A 17,491-nucleotide genomic window follows, 5' to 3' on the forward strand; every position below is an offset into this window, starting at 1 on the left:
AATAATTTTGGTCATTATGTCGGAACAGTTAATGTGTCGCTGTCCGTTACTAATTAGTTTGAAGTACTGATACGGCGCTGTAAACATGATTGCAGTGCGTTATGGCACCATTAGTGGACAACTCCCTGCGTATTGAATGCTCACTTACACGAGCACAACCGATGCGAACGCAATATGCAGTGACTGTGTAATCTCACACATTTATTCAAGCAAAAAAAACCCCTACAATATAATGCTAATAGACATAAATAAACACATGACAGCGAGCCACGTCATTACTCTAGTCAGAACATGACTGATTGATTTTTCCTATATAAAAATAATGAGCCTGCTAATACCCTTCCTGTATTAATTTTAAGAAACTTTTCCTATTATCCCGTGGCGCGCACGACTCTAACTGAATATTTAACACATTGTTTTATTAAAAGTAACTGCGATCTCGTTATAACGTACTTCATTCTTAAATGTAATGTTCAGAATGGTGTACTGTATTTGTATTAAGATTGGACCCTAATTACCGGCAGCGATTGATTGTTTTATCTACTCACCCGTCCAAGATATTTCGTTGAGTAAACACAACAGATGAAGCTCGTTGTCAGTTGTAGAGTTAGCACTAACCAAGATTGTAGAAAAGATAGTAGGTAACAATAACTTTGGGATTTTATTATAAATTTTCACGCAAATTGTTGCCAATACTTTGGTCGCGTTAACGTCCAGCGTAAGAATTGAGTTTTCCTGTCGTCTTTATCTTATCAGTCAGTGTAATCTATCGGTACGTTTTACGAGAAACTGTTACGTACACACAACATGCGTGTCAGCGACGTAAAAATGGCTTCGTTCGAGGATACAACATATGACGAGCGCTGCTGACCCTGGCTGCAAGATATCGTTCTGTATATACCCGATAATGATTTAATGCTAACGTTAACTACGAGAACAACGCGCTGCCACTCGAGGAAAATATTTGTGGTCAGAGAAACCTGTCTGGTCTAACTGCCGCAGATTATGATGACTACTTAAACTATTCCTTAATAACGATTTTGATCCGAAAACAATTGCTATAGACTGGGCACAGGTTTGGTACTTGTGTGTAAACTGACAAGTTGTAACTAAATTGTACAGATACTCATTGAATATAAATTACCGGTGTGCCCCATCCTACTAAAACAACAAACAGGATAATATTATTGCTTCGTGAAAAGGTGTATTTTCCTAGAAGCCAACTATGTCGTACAATGTCATCAAAGACAAGGAAATGCATTTAATAAAATAAAGTTCCTATATGAACCGAAGATACTTGAATGAACACTATTTGAGGTGCTCAGCTATTCTTTTTATTTGTTTTGTATTATTTAATTAATTTCAAACGTTGTGTACTCGGTACAAGTTAATAACAATGTAAACATTATTTATCTTTACTACTATCGTCAGTAAGATTAAACAGTCAGTACGAAAGACAGTTATCACAGTACCTCCACAAAATGATTACGAATTAGAAGACGGGTGGTGGTGGCGGTAACAAGTAACCACAAGCTTACACAATGATTTTATTGTTACCTCTAACTATTGGGTAATCATTTTAAAGCAAAATAAGATGTGCAATCAGTATCAAAACGATTTAACATTGCACAATAGCACGTCCTCAGTGTCCATACATTAGTAGGTCACTACGTATCGTACAAAAATTAATAGGTACAAAATATTTTGCATGCGTCAAATATTTCTTCTAAAAGTGTACCAAAATGAATCACGAACCAGCTAAACTGTCAGAGCTGTGAATGGTTTTATTTAAACCATAAATAAAGGAATTTATTCAATGCGTCTTAACTCGATTTTTTCTGGTTTATTACTAACCACGGTAAGAAGAAAATGTTCTAAATAATTCCCAAAGTCATAGTATACATAGCACGTTATGACTACATAAACGTGGTTCGCTTTTCTTATAGTATGGGAAGTAACACTACATTTGGACAGAGAAATGACGAAGATCATTGCCCCTGATAACCTGCCCTTTATTCGCTAAATCAATATTTAAATAAACATAAATTCCACTGCTGGATCCGGAATTAGTTTGATTGAAAACGTAGCGCTATCATAGCGACATTCCGCAGCGTATACATATATATAAGACGTACGTAGATATGTACTGACCTTGATTTCGCCTTGCCCTTCGGCGCAGCACGCCTGCAGATCCTTCAGTAGCAGCTGGTACTTGGTGATACGCTGCACTGGCTTGATCAGGTACGCAGCCAGAGGATGCTCCAGCTTCTTCTTACGTTGCACCCTGCACCACACACGATCAATAAACGAATGCACTGACCGAACGAAACAACCATTACCCACATTGCTTCCTTAATGATTTTGATAAGAAACTTCCTAAGTATTGTCACAGAGTACATCTAAGCGTCCAGTAACAACGAACGAAACTAATATTTGTCTGTTCAAAGAACGAATGCTGATGACGACTGTGCCAACGATAACTGCCCATTGTTCGGGACGCTGCGGTCTCTATGGAGTAACTCTTTAAAAGGGTGGGTGATAAGATGATAACAAACCATACAATGGTCAGGTCTACATATCTATGGGCAGTTGTAAATAAATGACGAATATCTCAGTCGAATGTTTGGGTTTTGTACACTATGTAGATATGTTCTTGTACTGCGTCTTGCAACTCGAAATAACAAGTCTCACTTGAATCGATAAGAGAGCTAAATGTGAACTAGTTTATCAACCGCCACAATTACATTTAATTATATGTGGCTGCAGTCAACATCTAATTTTAAATGCAAACGAAAATTTCGCTTTATGCAGACGTCACGTAACCGTTTGTTTCATATTATTTATCACTCAACGTAGAAAGTAGTGATGTACTATTGAATATATTTGCATATCAGACACAGATTCCAAGTTACGACTACAATTCCAACGGTTGCAACAATAAAAGAGTAAGGATTGGGCCATACAGGCTCTTATGATAAGCACTAATCGATTCTACAAATATAAGTTATGATTAAGAACTTAGAGCTGTCAATTAATGAATGACAACATATCAATTAATAAACTTTAATCACAGGATAAGGGTAGGAGGTAGTTGTGAACGTGCTTATACGAACCTCTAGTAGCAGGAAACACTTTATAAAGCATTAACAGTATGCAACATAAAAAATTAAACAGAACCGATTGCGAACAATATCAATTTCGATCGGCTCAACTCCCGATGGTGACAGAAAAAGTTTCACTATTAGATATCCTGTAAGCGTTGTTAGCACTATCTGTTGTTGATTTTACCAGAGACATCGAATCGTGGCTAGATGTTTGTGTATAGTCACCTTTCGAAGTAGTCGCCAGCGTGCTGCACGACGGCGGCGTTACTGTCGGGCTTGTTGCGGCAGTACGACACGTACATGTCGAACTCGCGCGCCCACGTCACGAAGCAGTGCCCCACGTCTTCAGGCATCGTCTCGTACTTGTCCAGCTCGCGGAGGAACACACGCTCGTGGAAGCGGTGTATCTCCTCAATGTTGCCGAATATTACTTCCTCCTGCACGGAAACGATTATGTCGATTATATACGGCATCCCACAGCTGGACTACGGCCGTCTTATACATAAGAGGGTTTGGGATCGCAGTTCTAAAGTCCAAGCCTAGCAGTGAGCACATGTAAAGGAAACAGAAACGAGAATGTAAGAATTTTCTAAACTTTATGACATTTTATGGTTGATTACGACAAAAACGACGCTTGGCACTGCACTTACCTGGCAAATTGATGTTTATACTTTTAATAGATTGAGTATTTGAAGCAATAACCAAGTATTTGCCCTAGAAGGAGCACCAACAGCCTACATGTATGTTGTAATGCGAAGAACAAACCTTCCCCTGCAGCGCTGGCGGCACGGCGCCGGGGTCGGTGCGCATCTCCCGCAAGTAGCACGTGATGCACGTCTCCAGATCTTTTACGTACGCACGCTCCGTCTGTAGTAACTCCGCCATGATAAACCTGTGTGGATTCACTCTCATTATAGGTAATTGTACAAACTTACATATATCTATATATTAATACGTGATGCAAAAACTTTGGACCACTTTTTACGATAATTGCGCGGACGTAGGAGCATAAAATTTGGTACACTTATAGTTTATGTGTAGGAGAAGTGCATAGCGCTAATATTTTTCAAAAATAATGCTTATAAAGTACATTAAATCAATAAATAAAACATTACACACACATGCATAGTATCTGATCGTATTTGACAAAACGTCAAAATCGATAGACATTGCGATGATATTATTCTCACGTCTCATATGAAAAGAGTTTTATAAAAGAGTTTGAATTAAATAAAAATTATCCTTCAACGTACGTTAAGTGGTATTGTAAATTAAATCATATATGGTCGAATTTCGGCCACTAGGCGACCACTAGTTTGTATTAATATTGCTCTCATATATAAATTATTATTTATTTACTGTAGATATAACTATCAGTAGGTACACCGCGGTCTACCTTTTTCCCTCACTACTTAGCCATCTAAAGGTTGTCTGTCAGAGATCACTTTTGATAACACCATCCATTGTACTATCAATGTCTAAATATTTGTTCTTTGTGTTTGTACGGTGCACAATAAAGGGTTTTCTATTTTATTCTATAGAAATAAATAAAAAATTAAAGAAGATTCGTACTCTTTGCGCCTGGCGCTGCGTCGTTTGTCATCGCCAACGGTTGTGGGTTGCGGTTCTGCGCGTGCGTCGTTGTCCGCCGACTGAGACGACGCTAGAGAAGGAGCCACGCCCGAGTCACTCTCCGGTTCACTCTCACCGCCTTCCATGGAACCGCTGAACTCTGCATATCTGGACATAATAAACACCAATTCTAAATAATTGTACATCTAATTAAATGGCACAGTGTGATACAATTGGCAAGATTTATCAGCTATCCGTCCAAGCGTTCTATCAATAAAAGTAATGAAAGTGAACTTGTGTCAGAGTTGACACTCGGCCAAATATGAGGGATACATAAGTAAGTATATTATGAAGTATCGTGTTGCAGTACCTGGCATCAACGGCGGCGACCCACTCCTTGATCTGCACGGCGTGCGGGTGGCCCTTCTCCACGAGCCCGTCGGCCAGCTGCGCCAGCAGGCGCACGCGCTCCCGGGACTCGCGCGCCACGCCGCCCGCCGCCGCCGCGGCCGCCGCGCCGCACCGCTCCTGCGTCTCCTTGATCCATTCCACTGCGGCGCGCGCTGACCGCTCAAACAAAGCGAACTGCTGACACTGCTCCAGACGCTTTTTACGCACGGTCCAGTGTTCCAATACCTGTCGGAAATTGACAAAATTTTAATAAGTCGCCATTATTCTGTGACCAAGCAGTGTTTACAAGTGTGCAAAGAAACAGATGGTGAAATCCAAAACATATTATAACAGCACATCGAAATCACAAATCCATTAGTAATCCTGTGATCTCCGTGATTTCCTGGAACCACTTGAATATATTTGGATGTGATGGAAATATACCGGCTGTATGATCACCATAACAAAACTCTTTATCATGTTCACACAGCGCGCGCGCTTGAACTAGACACATGGCACATGAGAGCGGGCTTCATGTTAGCTGCCCTCGAGATACCATCGCACGCCATACAATAAAATCCTCATTGTTTCCACGTCCATTCTAACGCGACGACACTGACACCACCAATGCCGCACTACTAGAATTAACCTACATGAAAACTTGTACGTTGTGCATAAATATTGTTATTGACATAATTGGAATGTTCAGTAATCGTGTAAACAAACAAACAAATTGGAATCGTAGCAAAGGAAGCGTACATCTGTTGAATAACGGCGCGACGCACAAATAGCAATGCTATGAAAACGTCCGATTGATATCTCTGAAGGGTTTCTATTCACTGTTATTTTTACACTTCCTGTGGACAATGTGATTCTATAAACCGGTCCTGTCGACCTTGACAAGCTAGAATACTGCAAACGTGTTATTTTTGTAAAGTGCCAACGACTAAATGTTCACCGAACTCCAATTACAATCAGTCGCAAACAATATTTACTGCATTAATGTAATTACACGCTCTTATTAACTTTCCCAGGGGTATAATTATTGTCTATCAATTATTTGAGTAAAGCCACTCGTATTTGTGGCCGCCGGCACCAAAAGTAATAATTAATTTCTTTTAGGAAGCGATGCAATGAAAGTACGCAATGTGATTGCATTTCCTCATTAAATCGTAAATGTGTGACAGTTATGTCTCGAACGGACAAGTTGTCTCGAAGCCGTTCATGTTTGGTTACATTTACATACAGTATGTAAATGTAACCAAACATGTGTGGCTGTGAAACTATCTTTGCTTGTTTTTGGAGAGCTAATTAAATTAACGGACAAGTTTTCCTCGATACTAGATTTAAGAATATAAAAATCTTTTTGTTTATATCTCCTTTCTCCTACTTTTCTTCAGCGTCGTACAAGCGCCAAACTTTTCTTTGAAACAATATTGATTTCCCATGGAGTCTATATGATGGTCACAGCACATTGCACAACTAGAATTAATTCTTGGATACAAGTGTGTCCAAGACAACGCTAGCGCTGGCCTACTATCGAGTTATTAAGTGTTCGAGGGACCTTCAGTTGTAAGCTTTGCTGTACTTGTCCTATATTTAACAATGGGATAAAGTGGCCCTGAATGTTGTGCTTCAAGACCCTTGGATTAATAAGTTTTTGAAAATATCTTAGATACGGGCGTAAAGGTGTCTATAATAGGTTAACATCTACTAAGGAAAAATTAAAAAAGAAGACATTGTTTCGGCCTTAAATAGCTTGAGATAATAATAGGAAGACAATAGGAATTTAGATGCTAAGTAATAACCACCTCTCTCGTTCACAAAATAAACTACTTGTAATGCGAAAGCGTATACTAGCCGACGGACAATTTTTTTTTTTTCTTTTTTTTAAACCGTTGCCCCACACTAGGATTTTCTCCTGTGTCGTGGGTGCGTTTACAAACATACAAGTTCACATACACATGCCACCCAGACCCGAAACAACAATTTGTGGATCACACAAAGAGTTGCTCCGTGCGGGAATCGAACCCGCTACCCGTTGCACGGCTGCCAGTTGCCCAGCCACCGCGCCAACCGTGCAGTCGACAATAGAAGTGCATTATTCGTCGAATGAAAAATATTGTAGTGGTGCCGGTGAGATTCACAATCACACACTTTATTGACAATCCAGCGACGGTCCAATAAAGTTCAATACGAAAACTGTTCTTATCTACGTCACTGGCACTCACAGCCAACACAACAACAATCCACTAGGCTTAGCAACTGCTTACCTTATTCTCCTGAGCCAGAAGTGTATCAAGTATGGCCCTGGTCTGCTCATGGTGAGCCTTGCTGGCCGCGGCGGTCTGGCCGTGTACTTGAGCGGATCGCGCCGCATATTTGAGGAATGTCTCAGCAGTGCGGCGCGCCAGCGTGCAAGCCTTCAGGAAGGCCTCCTTTTGCTCACCGTGCTTCACTATTAATGCAGCCACCTGGAAGAGGACCACAAACTTTAGTAAACCACAAACACTTGCAATTATAAACAAACATTGTATTTTTAATAAATGATTTAATTTAAAATGGCTGATCCAATTTTTCATTACAAGTCATCTTAATTAACAGAAATAATCGCAAAAATCACAACTCTGCCATACATTACTTTGGCTAGTATAGTTAGTCCGTTATACATGTATAGAACACTCACGGTGACGCTAGACCAAATCACAGTTCCAAGTTAACGGTCATTATGCCTCCTCCTGTTAACTGGATGTCGAATTTGTAAATACAAAATAATAAGAGCAGCGAGTCTATAAATGTGTAACGCGATATAAATCAAAAGTTCAAACATTTTGAAGTCACGTGTTAGCAAATGTAGCGTCAAGAATGTAAACTTAAAATCAACGATGAGAATTTTTGAAAATCGATAAATGGGCTCCTGAGACGGGTGCACCGCGCGACAATTGTGGCGGTTATAACATAATCGATACAATGGCGTAGGTAACTCTTCACTTATGCAAATGGCCGCGGATGGATAGTTCGGTATGATAGATGAAAGTTGAATAAGGGATAATGGGCAGTGTGGTACCTGTGCAGCTTTGTCGATGTTTAGCTGCAGGGCCTGGTCGTCGGCCGGCGGCGCGGCCGCGGAGCCGCACCAGTCCTCGTCCCGCCGGTACTCCCGCTCCAGCGAGTCCAGCACCGAGCACACCTGCTCCGCGGTCTTGTAGAAGTTGAGCGACGCGGTCACCAGCTTGTGACGCTCCTCCGCACAGGTCACCAGTCTCTGCCATCTTTCGGTCACTTCTTCCGAGATTTCTCTGTAGCAAGATAAGTAGTCATTCACCAATGAACATCTAATGGCAGCAATGACGACAATGAAAAGACGTATGTGTGTCAAAATGGTATACCGACAATAAAACCGAGACTTTTTAAAACCCTTACATGATTCCGGACAAATTTGAAATTCATCTTTACAAAAATAAAACTGTTTAGTAAACATCGACAAGTAATGTTCCCTTACTAGTGTATCGACCTTGGGAATAACTGTTACGTTTCGCAGCTGCAAAAGCTTCCACAATGCAAATATAATTGCACCAGCCCTGCAGTCGAACAAATGTTATGCTTATTATTTATAAGGAATACCCAACATTATGCAATTACTATAATAGCGGGTTTGTTTGTTTGTTGTTTCATGTCCGAAAATAACCCTTTGCATTGTTAAGGGGAAGACAAATGGGTTTTACAATGTCTTATAGTTTATGCAAAGCTTGGTGCGGCAAGCTACCGGTTTGAAATGGTTTTGTACTATATTCTATTTATGGACTTGAAATATAACACGAAGGCCTGAGAATAATATTAAAAGATGACATCCGCATATTATTTGCCAACAACTGTATGCGAGATGTAAATGTCTATTTCCGATTTGTGAAGAGATCGATTGTCAAGAAATGTAAAGCTAAATTAATCAAACAACCTCCAAGTTCTTAAAGGGACAAAGCAATATTTCACCTCGGGATAAAGCACACCTTATAACAAGTTCAATGTCAGCCCTAAATTGATACCCATTGTAATTTATAATTGATCTGCGTTAGCGCAGGGACTAGGCAGCGGCCTGTCGCACGTTAGTGACGTAAGTAAATGTTAGTTACGTAAATAATTCTTGTGTGACACATAAATTGTAGCTACATTGTACAGGTCAGAGTTTGATGTGTCGATTATATTTATACACATGCCTCATCCACAGTTACCCCTCTCATGTAATTGGGGTATGGCTTGTGGCAGGCAATAATTACTTATTTGAGCATTTGCAGAGTTATAGAACCTGTTGTGGTGCAAGCAAAACATGTTAGAACTCTACACACATTAATGTTCCCATATTACATTCTCAAGTAAGAGTGTCTCAATTAATAATGACTGTTTGATAGGTGATGACAGCATCCAGGATGCTGAGACAAAATCAGTTGGAATTAAAAATTAAATTTGATATTTGTTCAGTGTCCATTCACTTCTGCAATAAAAAAGAGGTACATAGAGGTACACCTTTATATTTATATATAGGCTGGCTCATAGTTGTCTGTCCCTCTCTTTCTTAGCAGTGTAACCATTGGTAAATTTGTCCCAGCTTCTAGCTTCTTTCAATTTAGTGAATTATTCATGAATACAAACGTAGTTACTACTAAGACCCAGCTCTAAAAAATCGTGTAAATATAATAGCTAATTTAAATAGGTATACCTGAAAAGACTTACCGGTTTTGCCACTTTGAACATTCTACAGTTGAAAGTAATGCATACAATATAAACAATTAATATTTAACTCAAACTTATGTTTAAAGATTTCCATCCAGAATACTTATTATTATCAGATATGATATCTTCGTGGTACACATGTGTCACATATATTACAATGTGTACACCAAATTTACTTCTGTCTAATGTTATTGTGGGTATAGATATAAAGAATAGAGAAGATCAGAAAACGCGGCTCCAGAGTGTTGGCTGTTTTGATAAGAAATACAATAGGATTTAAGAATTACAAAACAAAACTAAAGTTATACAATAGCTTGGTACGCAGTATTGTTGAGTACTCATTCATTGCGTTTGGAAAGGATACCTGCTGCGGTATGTCGAAAAACAAATATCCTTCCGATGAATCAAGTTTGACTCACTTAAAAAGGATTTCTTTAAACTATTAATGATTTTTTATTTGCATACAAATTTCTAAATAATGATTGTTCGCAGCTCATACATAGAATTGAATTTCGCGTACCACATACTTATGTGGAGATAATTATCCCCGATTTAAAATGAAACCTGTCTGTCTTCCGGGGCGTCAGACCGTTTTTGGTACAAATTCTCCGACCTTTCGATTACTCAAGGTGTTTAATGAGCTTGGCGACTTGATCCCCGTTCACTGTGATTCACTAAGTAGTAGTGTGATTAACTTAGCAGTAGCACCATATCTAGAATAATGCTAGGGGAATGGAAATCTCCTTTCTTAAGATTCAAAACAGGCAAAAATGGGCACCCATCTAATCTATTAAATTGATGAAGACTTTCATATTTGCTGTTCACTTCCTCACCACCACCACCAGCTGTTTTACACAAAAATCTGACGACGACTGATTCTTTATTGAATAGGAGGCAAACGAGCAAACGGATTACTTGATGGTAAGCGATAAGCACAGTTCATGGATAACCGCAACACCAGAGGAGTCACAGGTGCGTACTAAAGGAATGCGCTCTTTTCTTGAAAGTTTGAAGGTCGTATCGGTTCGGCAATACCGCCGACCCCACTAGTTGTTGAAATGCTGCAAGGCTGCGTGCTGTCACCTTCCTTGTTCCTCCTCCATATCAATGCTATGTTGCAAATCAGCGGCATTAATTGTAGTACAGGTGATGCCTATTATACCGCGCCTAACATTTCTCGGGGAAACGTCATCGAGAACAGAAACAGATTTATGTCTGAAATCGGGACTTCTTTGCAGAGAATCTCAGATTGGGGTGAACTTAATCTGGTCCAGTTTAACCCTACTAAGTCACAGGTGTGTATATTGCTAAAAAACTGTCGTCTCACCTCAGTTTCAAAGTACCCTTGTGACTGCCTCAGCTGGTATTGGCATCAACATTTCGAAAGACGTTTCTTTTTTACGTTTGATGAGTCGACGTTTGGCTGCTATCTCGCCTAATGGTAAGTGATGATACTGGCTACGATAGGGCACGTCTGCCCATAAGCAAACTATTCACTCAGGCTTTGAAGACACCCAGTTTATACCCATCAGGAGACACAGACTGCGGCAAAGAATTCCACTCCCTAGCAGTTCGCATAAGGAAGCTTGAAGCGAAGCGCTTCGTGCGAGTGGGTTATGGGATATCTACCATGAAGCGGTGACGCTTCGCCAATTGTCTTGTGGTTCTTTGATGGAAAGAACTAAGGGGAATCAACTTGTGCAATTCGCCCGCAATGTAATCCGGTAAAATATGGAAAGCCTTGCAACGCATTTCGATGTGTTCTAGCGCATCTAGTTGGTATTTAGCCGAGCCGTCCAACAAGTGACAACAGTACTCCATACAGGACCGAACCTGCGCTTGGTACAAGCCTATAAGTCCACGTCCAGTTCCGTGGCCACCTGGAGGATAAGGCTAAATTAGCCTCAAAAAAGCTTGGTGTCGCCTGTTTCTATATAAGGCGCGGGTTCGGCCACATACGGAATACTCCTCCCATTTTGGGCGGGAGCACCCCAGTACCAGCTTCATCCTCTGGACCGCGTTCCGCGGCGTGCGGTTCAGATTGTTGAGTGTCAGGAAGTTTCAAACCGACTTGACACTTTGGCAATGCGTAGGGATGTAGCTTCGTTGTGCATTTTCTATTGCCTATACCACGGGGAGTGCTCTGAAGAATGGTTTGGTCTTATACCTGCCGGTTCTTTTTGCCATCGACCTACACGACATTATTTCCATTGCCATCATATAGATGGTTCTGATGGTAACTGTGCGCTTCTCGAGAAACTTTTTGCCTCGCACAGCAAAACTGTGGAATGAGATTTCGTCAGCGGTATTTCCGAACCGATACAATTTTCAAACCTTCAAGAAAAGAGCATACTCCTTTTTAAAAGGCCGGCAACGCACCTGTCTCTGCTCTGGGGTTGCGGGAGTCCATGGGCCGCGCTGATCGCTTACCATCAGGTGACCTATTACACAAAAAAATGGAAAAGTAACTCACCGGATAGTATGCGGGTCGTAGTGGTTGGCGGCTCTGAGAGCATCAGCTCTGTACTTGACTTGCACCGCACTTGCGTGTGTCTTCTCCACAGCCACTTGGAACTGGTCATGTTCTCTCTTCAGCTGCTCGGCCTCGGACAGTGTGCCAGGAATCGAGAACGAAGCGGCTAGCATTGCTTCGCCGTTACGAATCCAACTAACCACTTGAGCAGCGTCCTTTTGGAATTGACCTGCAACAATACGGACATTTCTCCATAACTGCCAAATGTACCACTGAGACACAGTGCAGATACTCCTTAGATACGTCGCAAACATGTCTACTTGAATAGCGTACTAATAGAAAGAATAACGCGCTGTAAGTATTGTTTACGCAGTATTTCTATTGTCATATTTTATACCATCTCGGATGAACCCGTGCTGACGTAGACTTTCAACAATTCTGCTCACAAGTTCGCATCATTTGACGAGATATTTGACACCCTTGATGTGTGTTTATAAACGAGTAAGCAGTATGAACATAATTCTCTACATAACCACGTTACACACATACATATTAAAATGCATACATAATATATGTTCTTGGTGCGAGTGTTAGGTACTTATTCCATTAGCATCCAATAGTAACGCAGGAACATATTGAGCAAAGCAAAAGTTTTGTAACTTTAGATGGAGGTCCCAGGAACGAGTACTAAGACTTGGCGCGTGAATAATATATCAGCTTAACTTTACCTGCATGTTCTAACGGTGGAGATAAAATATGAAACGCACTGATAGTGCTGTGTCGTAAAATCCAAAATATTTGATCCATAGCGCAGTAACTCGCAAACACTTGTATCGCCCGTGTAACAAACACTAGCCTCAGATTATATTTACTGCGACTCTTCATTTCCTTGTTTCTATGAGTGCTCAACTATTATACAATAGTATTAATATTTAATGTATATTTTACCTAGTGCGTTACCGCTATTTTACTCATTTATTGAATCTGTATAATGCCACTTCCGGTGTTTATATATTATATTGTCAATAATTATTATTTTTACATTGTTTTGTGGGATAAGGAACAGAATCACCAAACCGGCAAGAAACGGCATACGTTGTCAGCCCTGTAACGCAGTCTGTGTAAACTACCTGAAGACCTCCATTTACCTACATTTTTTGTATTTACTGCCGCATTCGATATTTCGGCTGGCTAATACGTATGTGTGCCATATTTCTATATAAATTTATTAGATGTACATATAGTAATAGGCATTCAAATATACAATTTTTTATGTTTAGGTTAAGAATAACCCTTAAAATGTCGAGATAGACAGTTTTATTACAAAACTAAGACCTGACCCCGCCTGGTCAGGTTATTATATTTTAAGGGAGGGGGGGATAATTATCCAACTCCTTCTCTTGTCTCAATGTCAGATTGTTATTGACTTGTTATTACACGTCAGCGGATGGTGAATGGTGTTTACCGAAGTGTAACGGTGTAATATCAGCTCTTCAGTGCTTTAGGATAGCAATAACATTTACGTGACAACCTGTATAATGATGCAGTGTTCTGCATCTGTACCCACCTAACTGGACGCACTGCTCGAACCGAGCGCGCCTCTCTTCCGCCAGCTCTTCCAAGTCGAGTTGCCGGTCGTGTAAGAACTCTAGCAGTAGCTGCACGCGCGCCTGCGCATCAAGGGGAGCTGCTTCAGACCCGTCCGACCCACTCGAGGCCATTACATCTGAAGCGTCTGCGATAGCCGCCGCGAGCTCTTGACCTTGCTGAACCACCTGAATTTAAGGAGAACTTTATTAGGTATTATACTAGCAAACTTTCTATAAACTTTTGTATTTGTACGCTTATTGTAAACCAAGTTCATAGAGAAAAGTAGTTGTCTACTTGATTAAACTCAGTACGATAGCTTCAACACGTCGTGTGACTGTGTCATTGAATTATAATTTAAGCAAGTTAACTTGTATAGTCTTTCACGGATACACAAGGCTTAATGTGAAGGAGAAGTCAAGATTCAAAGCAGTTTGGACATCAACTGACAGAGATATTAAAATCAATTGGCACGGAGTCGATGGTGGTATATTATGTTTAACGTTTGGTACTAAAGCTCTACGTACGATACACTAATAGATCGTGTTAGAGCCCTGTACACGCCTTAGGCACATCAGATAATGTCGTACTTCACTGTTTCTGTCTTACAATGACTTACAAAGGTATATAAAGTAGATACCTGAAAGGTGGCATGTTGCATTCTAGCCACGCTCTCGTTGTGTGCAGCCAATGCCTGTTCAGCTTGTTGCGGGTCCCGAGGAGGTTCCGTCCTCTGGAGCTCGTCGCCCCAGAGCTCCAGCCGTGACGACACCTGGAAACAGCGCAAACAGAGTCAACACGTGTGAAACAGTACACAGAATTAACTATTGATTTTACGAATTTTAATTTTTAGTTTATAAAGTCCGCTCTTTTTTAACTCTTTAAATGCAGTGTTTCTCTGTTAGGTGTTGCAACAAAATGTTTACTTCCAACTGAAGTGTTTACCTTAGCGTAAAATACTTATTTAAGTAGATAATTCATGTAAAATTGATTTGTTGAAATACTATAGTTTGTCCTGATCCTATAGTTAAGGTTCAGCTCCTTAGTATTGTTAAAATATAAGGTCATGGCCACTACACACATAAGGAGTCGGTTTGAAAGGTTTCTAACCTTTTGATTACGTTTTTACTCGTTATATATGTGCGTGCATTGTCTTCACATATATGTATGTATGATGTAAGCACTAGTGCGTCTATTGTTCAGGAGCTACTTGTGTTTATTACACCCACACGTAGAATATTACATTATTGTCAAAAAACATTGCGCGCGAACGTTGCTCAAGTTATCATTAAGGTGACTTATCAGTATTTCAATATAATCGCGGTATTGCGGGTGTTTGTTTACACGAGCACTCATTTTATGAGTGTATTGTTGTATGGGTTGATTGGTGTTGAATAATAAGTAGTTGCAGCAGGGACGCTGTAGATGTCGAGGCATTGTTATGATGCAGTGTGCTCAAGTTGTTATCACATCCCTCCACGGGCGCATGCAAACCGATGGCAATCAGTGTTTCAATTGTGCAGCATCTACCGTGGCGTGCACTGGCCCGGACTGATGTCATTGGATCGATGCCAATAATCCAGGGCCGCACTGTGCATTACTATACGTCTTAAATAATATTTACACGAAATATTTACATATATTATTATTATTCGGATTGTGCTCTGTACCTACATGGTTCCTTTTGAGCTAGGTGTGGAAACGCAGTTGGAACGAATAGTCTACCATACACACCAAGGACTAATTAAAGTGAATCTAGAGAGTTGAAGGTTTGATGAAAACAGCATTTTTCAATGCATGCACAAGCACATATAAACTGCGTAATAAAGTAATTCAAGGTCATTTTATATGTTTTGTAACCTGTGTCGATTGTAACAACACGGCTGTCACCCCTGTTCTACACCACGGGGGTCCGTGACCACCCTAAATTGACCCTCCCCTTAATCCGTCACAACCAAATGCATTTATTAAATGAGGTACTATCATATAAAACAATCGCAGCCCCATACAAAAGCTTGCTAATCCGGATTCATTTTACAAATTGAACTTCAATCAAGTTGGAACCTACGCATGTGTACCTGTGCACTTTCATAATACGTGCGAGGGAGGCTGAAGAGCATTTCTTGCGCTATCGATGCCTGTATAATCCAACACACGGCGTGCTTCACTAACTTTTAACGAGTTTCCATCGTAATAAAGTCGCAAAGTTACGTTCCACTTTGAAATAGGTTTTTATATTGGTGATGGCTGCACATTTTTAATAAACTTTGCACTTCACCTCCGCCGTGCTTAGTTTAGCTTTAGTGGAAAGGTTCATTCTATTTTAGCAATAATAGCGGCATTTTTACTTCACTGGACGCTAATGTGAATCGTCACAAATCAACACTCGCACATATTTTCCGTCATCTGCTACTGGTTAGTGTTTGCTTACCTCTAAGGCGTCTCTTTCGAAATGCCTGAGCTGAAGCGTGAGTTCGAGTCTTCTTTCACGATCAGACCAGAGCTCTTCAAGAGCTCCTCGAGTGCCTCTAAGTCGTTCCAAGGTCGTCTCTACGGCAGCAGTGCTTGCCGCATCCGAATCGCCCGATGATCTGTGGTACACAAAACGAAGGCAAATTAATACAAGCAGGTTACAATACTAAGCAATTCTACATTTCAACGAACGCTCTTTCAGTCAACATTTTTAATCACAATTTGGCGGATCCTTTAGAACATCTTTTTATTGCAATTTGGTCTTTGCCTGTGTACAGCTAATCAATCACAGCGACCAATGCTCACAAACAATATACATTAAAAAAAGTACAACTGAATGTGCTGACATATGTATTACACCTCTGCCAGTCAAGTAACAACGTCGTTATAACTTTCCAGGTTTGAGTGACGTACAGCAAGTAACTCCATTCTTTAGTCGCTGCACTCGTGAACATCCTGATTGTTGATACGAGAATATCGCTTGTAATACGACGGATAAGAGTTCATTTCAATGAGCAACTTCCTCTGAAACTCTTGTAATCCTTTTTTCGATCGAAGTAAAGAAAAGAGAAACCGAGCGAGCGCCAAGCACACGGAAATTAATTTCAATAGGTTCCTGTGACAATTGGTTTTGATTGTAAACTGTGATCTAAGACGTTACTTTAACTTTAAAGTGTTTATTAGATATTCGAGTAGCTAGAAACGGTCGGTGCGGTAAGACATAGTTTTCTATGTCCCTTTATGAATCAGACTTTATTTAGTACTTGTGTTGGGTCATGGGTACCTACGCCGCGTCGGTGGTTTCAAGGCAGGCAACAAAATAAATCAGCTTAGTGCCTACTCTAGTTTTGTGGATTACTTTGATAAACACTAAGTAATTATTTCTTTTATAATAAACTTAGTAGGCCATACATCCGATTTTAGCTAACAATACGTGTGCGATAGAGAGCAAACTATGCTACATGCACTGACCATTTTTACAGACATGTCCTGACCAATCGGACCCTAGACAGTATCAAGTTAATCTAATCTCAACTGCAGGCTGTCAATTTCTATTAGCATACAGACAAACTACGTGAGTCGGGATGAAGGAACTTGCAATACTGACCCTAAGTCAGTTACACAAGACACCGACGACTGCATCCCCTCATCTCAAGTGCTCTTT

At 40.5% G+C, this 17,491-nt stretch overlaps 1 protein-coding gene across 6 annotated transcripts in view; it reads right to left on the reverse strand.

Moving 5' to 3' along the window:
* The window catches only part of LOC118282267 (kalirin), a 164,673-nt gene that overhangs the window by 107,478 nt on the left and 39,704 nt on the right, over positions 1-17,491 (reverse strand). For all 6 annotated transcript variants that reach the window (XR_007707087.1, XM_035603282.2, XM_035603274.2 and 3 more), the window contains exons 15-25: positions 16,286-16,445; positions 14,495-14,626; positions 13,835-14,042; positions 12,268-12,496; positions 8,134-8,365; positions 7,340-7,540; positions 5,047-5,312; positions 4,677-4,844; positions 3,870-3,996; positions 3,330-3,541; positions 2,152-2,284 (exon numbers count right to left, since the gene is read on the reverse strand). Coding sequence is in view for 5 of the 6 variants with exons in the window: in XM_035603282.2 (XP_035459175.2) it covers positions 2,152-2,284; positions 3,330-3,541; positions 3,870-3,996; positions 4,677-4,844; positions 5,047-5,312; positions 7,340-7,540; positions 8,134-8,365; positions 12,268-12,496; positions 13,835-14,042; positions 14,495-14,626; positions 16,286-16,445 (2,068 nt within the window). In the remaining variant the exon portion in view is untranslated. The remainder of the gene's footprint in view (positions 1-2,151; positions 2,285-3,329; positions 3,542-3,869; positions 3,997-4,676; positions 4,845-5,046; positions 5,313-7,339; positions 7,541-8,133; positions 8,366-12,267; positions 12,497-13,834; positions 14,043-14,494; positions 14,627-16,285; positions 16,446-17,491) is intronic.

The sequence above is a fragment of the Spodoptera frugiperda genome, chromosome 25 (assembly GCF_023101765.2).
Source record: "Spodoptera frugiperda isolate SF20-4 chromosome 25, AGI-APGP_CSIRO_Sfru_2.0, whole genome shotgun sequence".
Lineage (NCBI taxonomy): Eukaryota > Metazoa > Arthropoda > Insecta > Lepidoptera > Noctuidae > Spodoptera > Spodoptera frugiperda.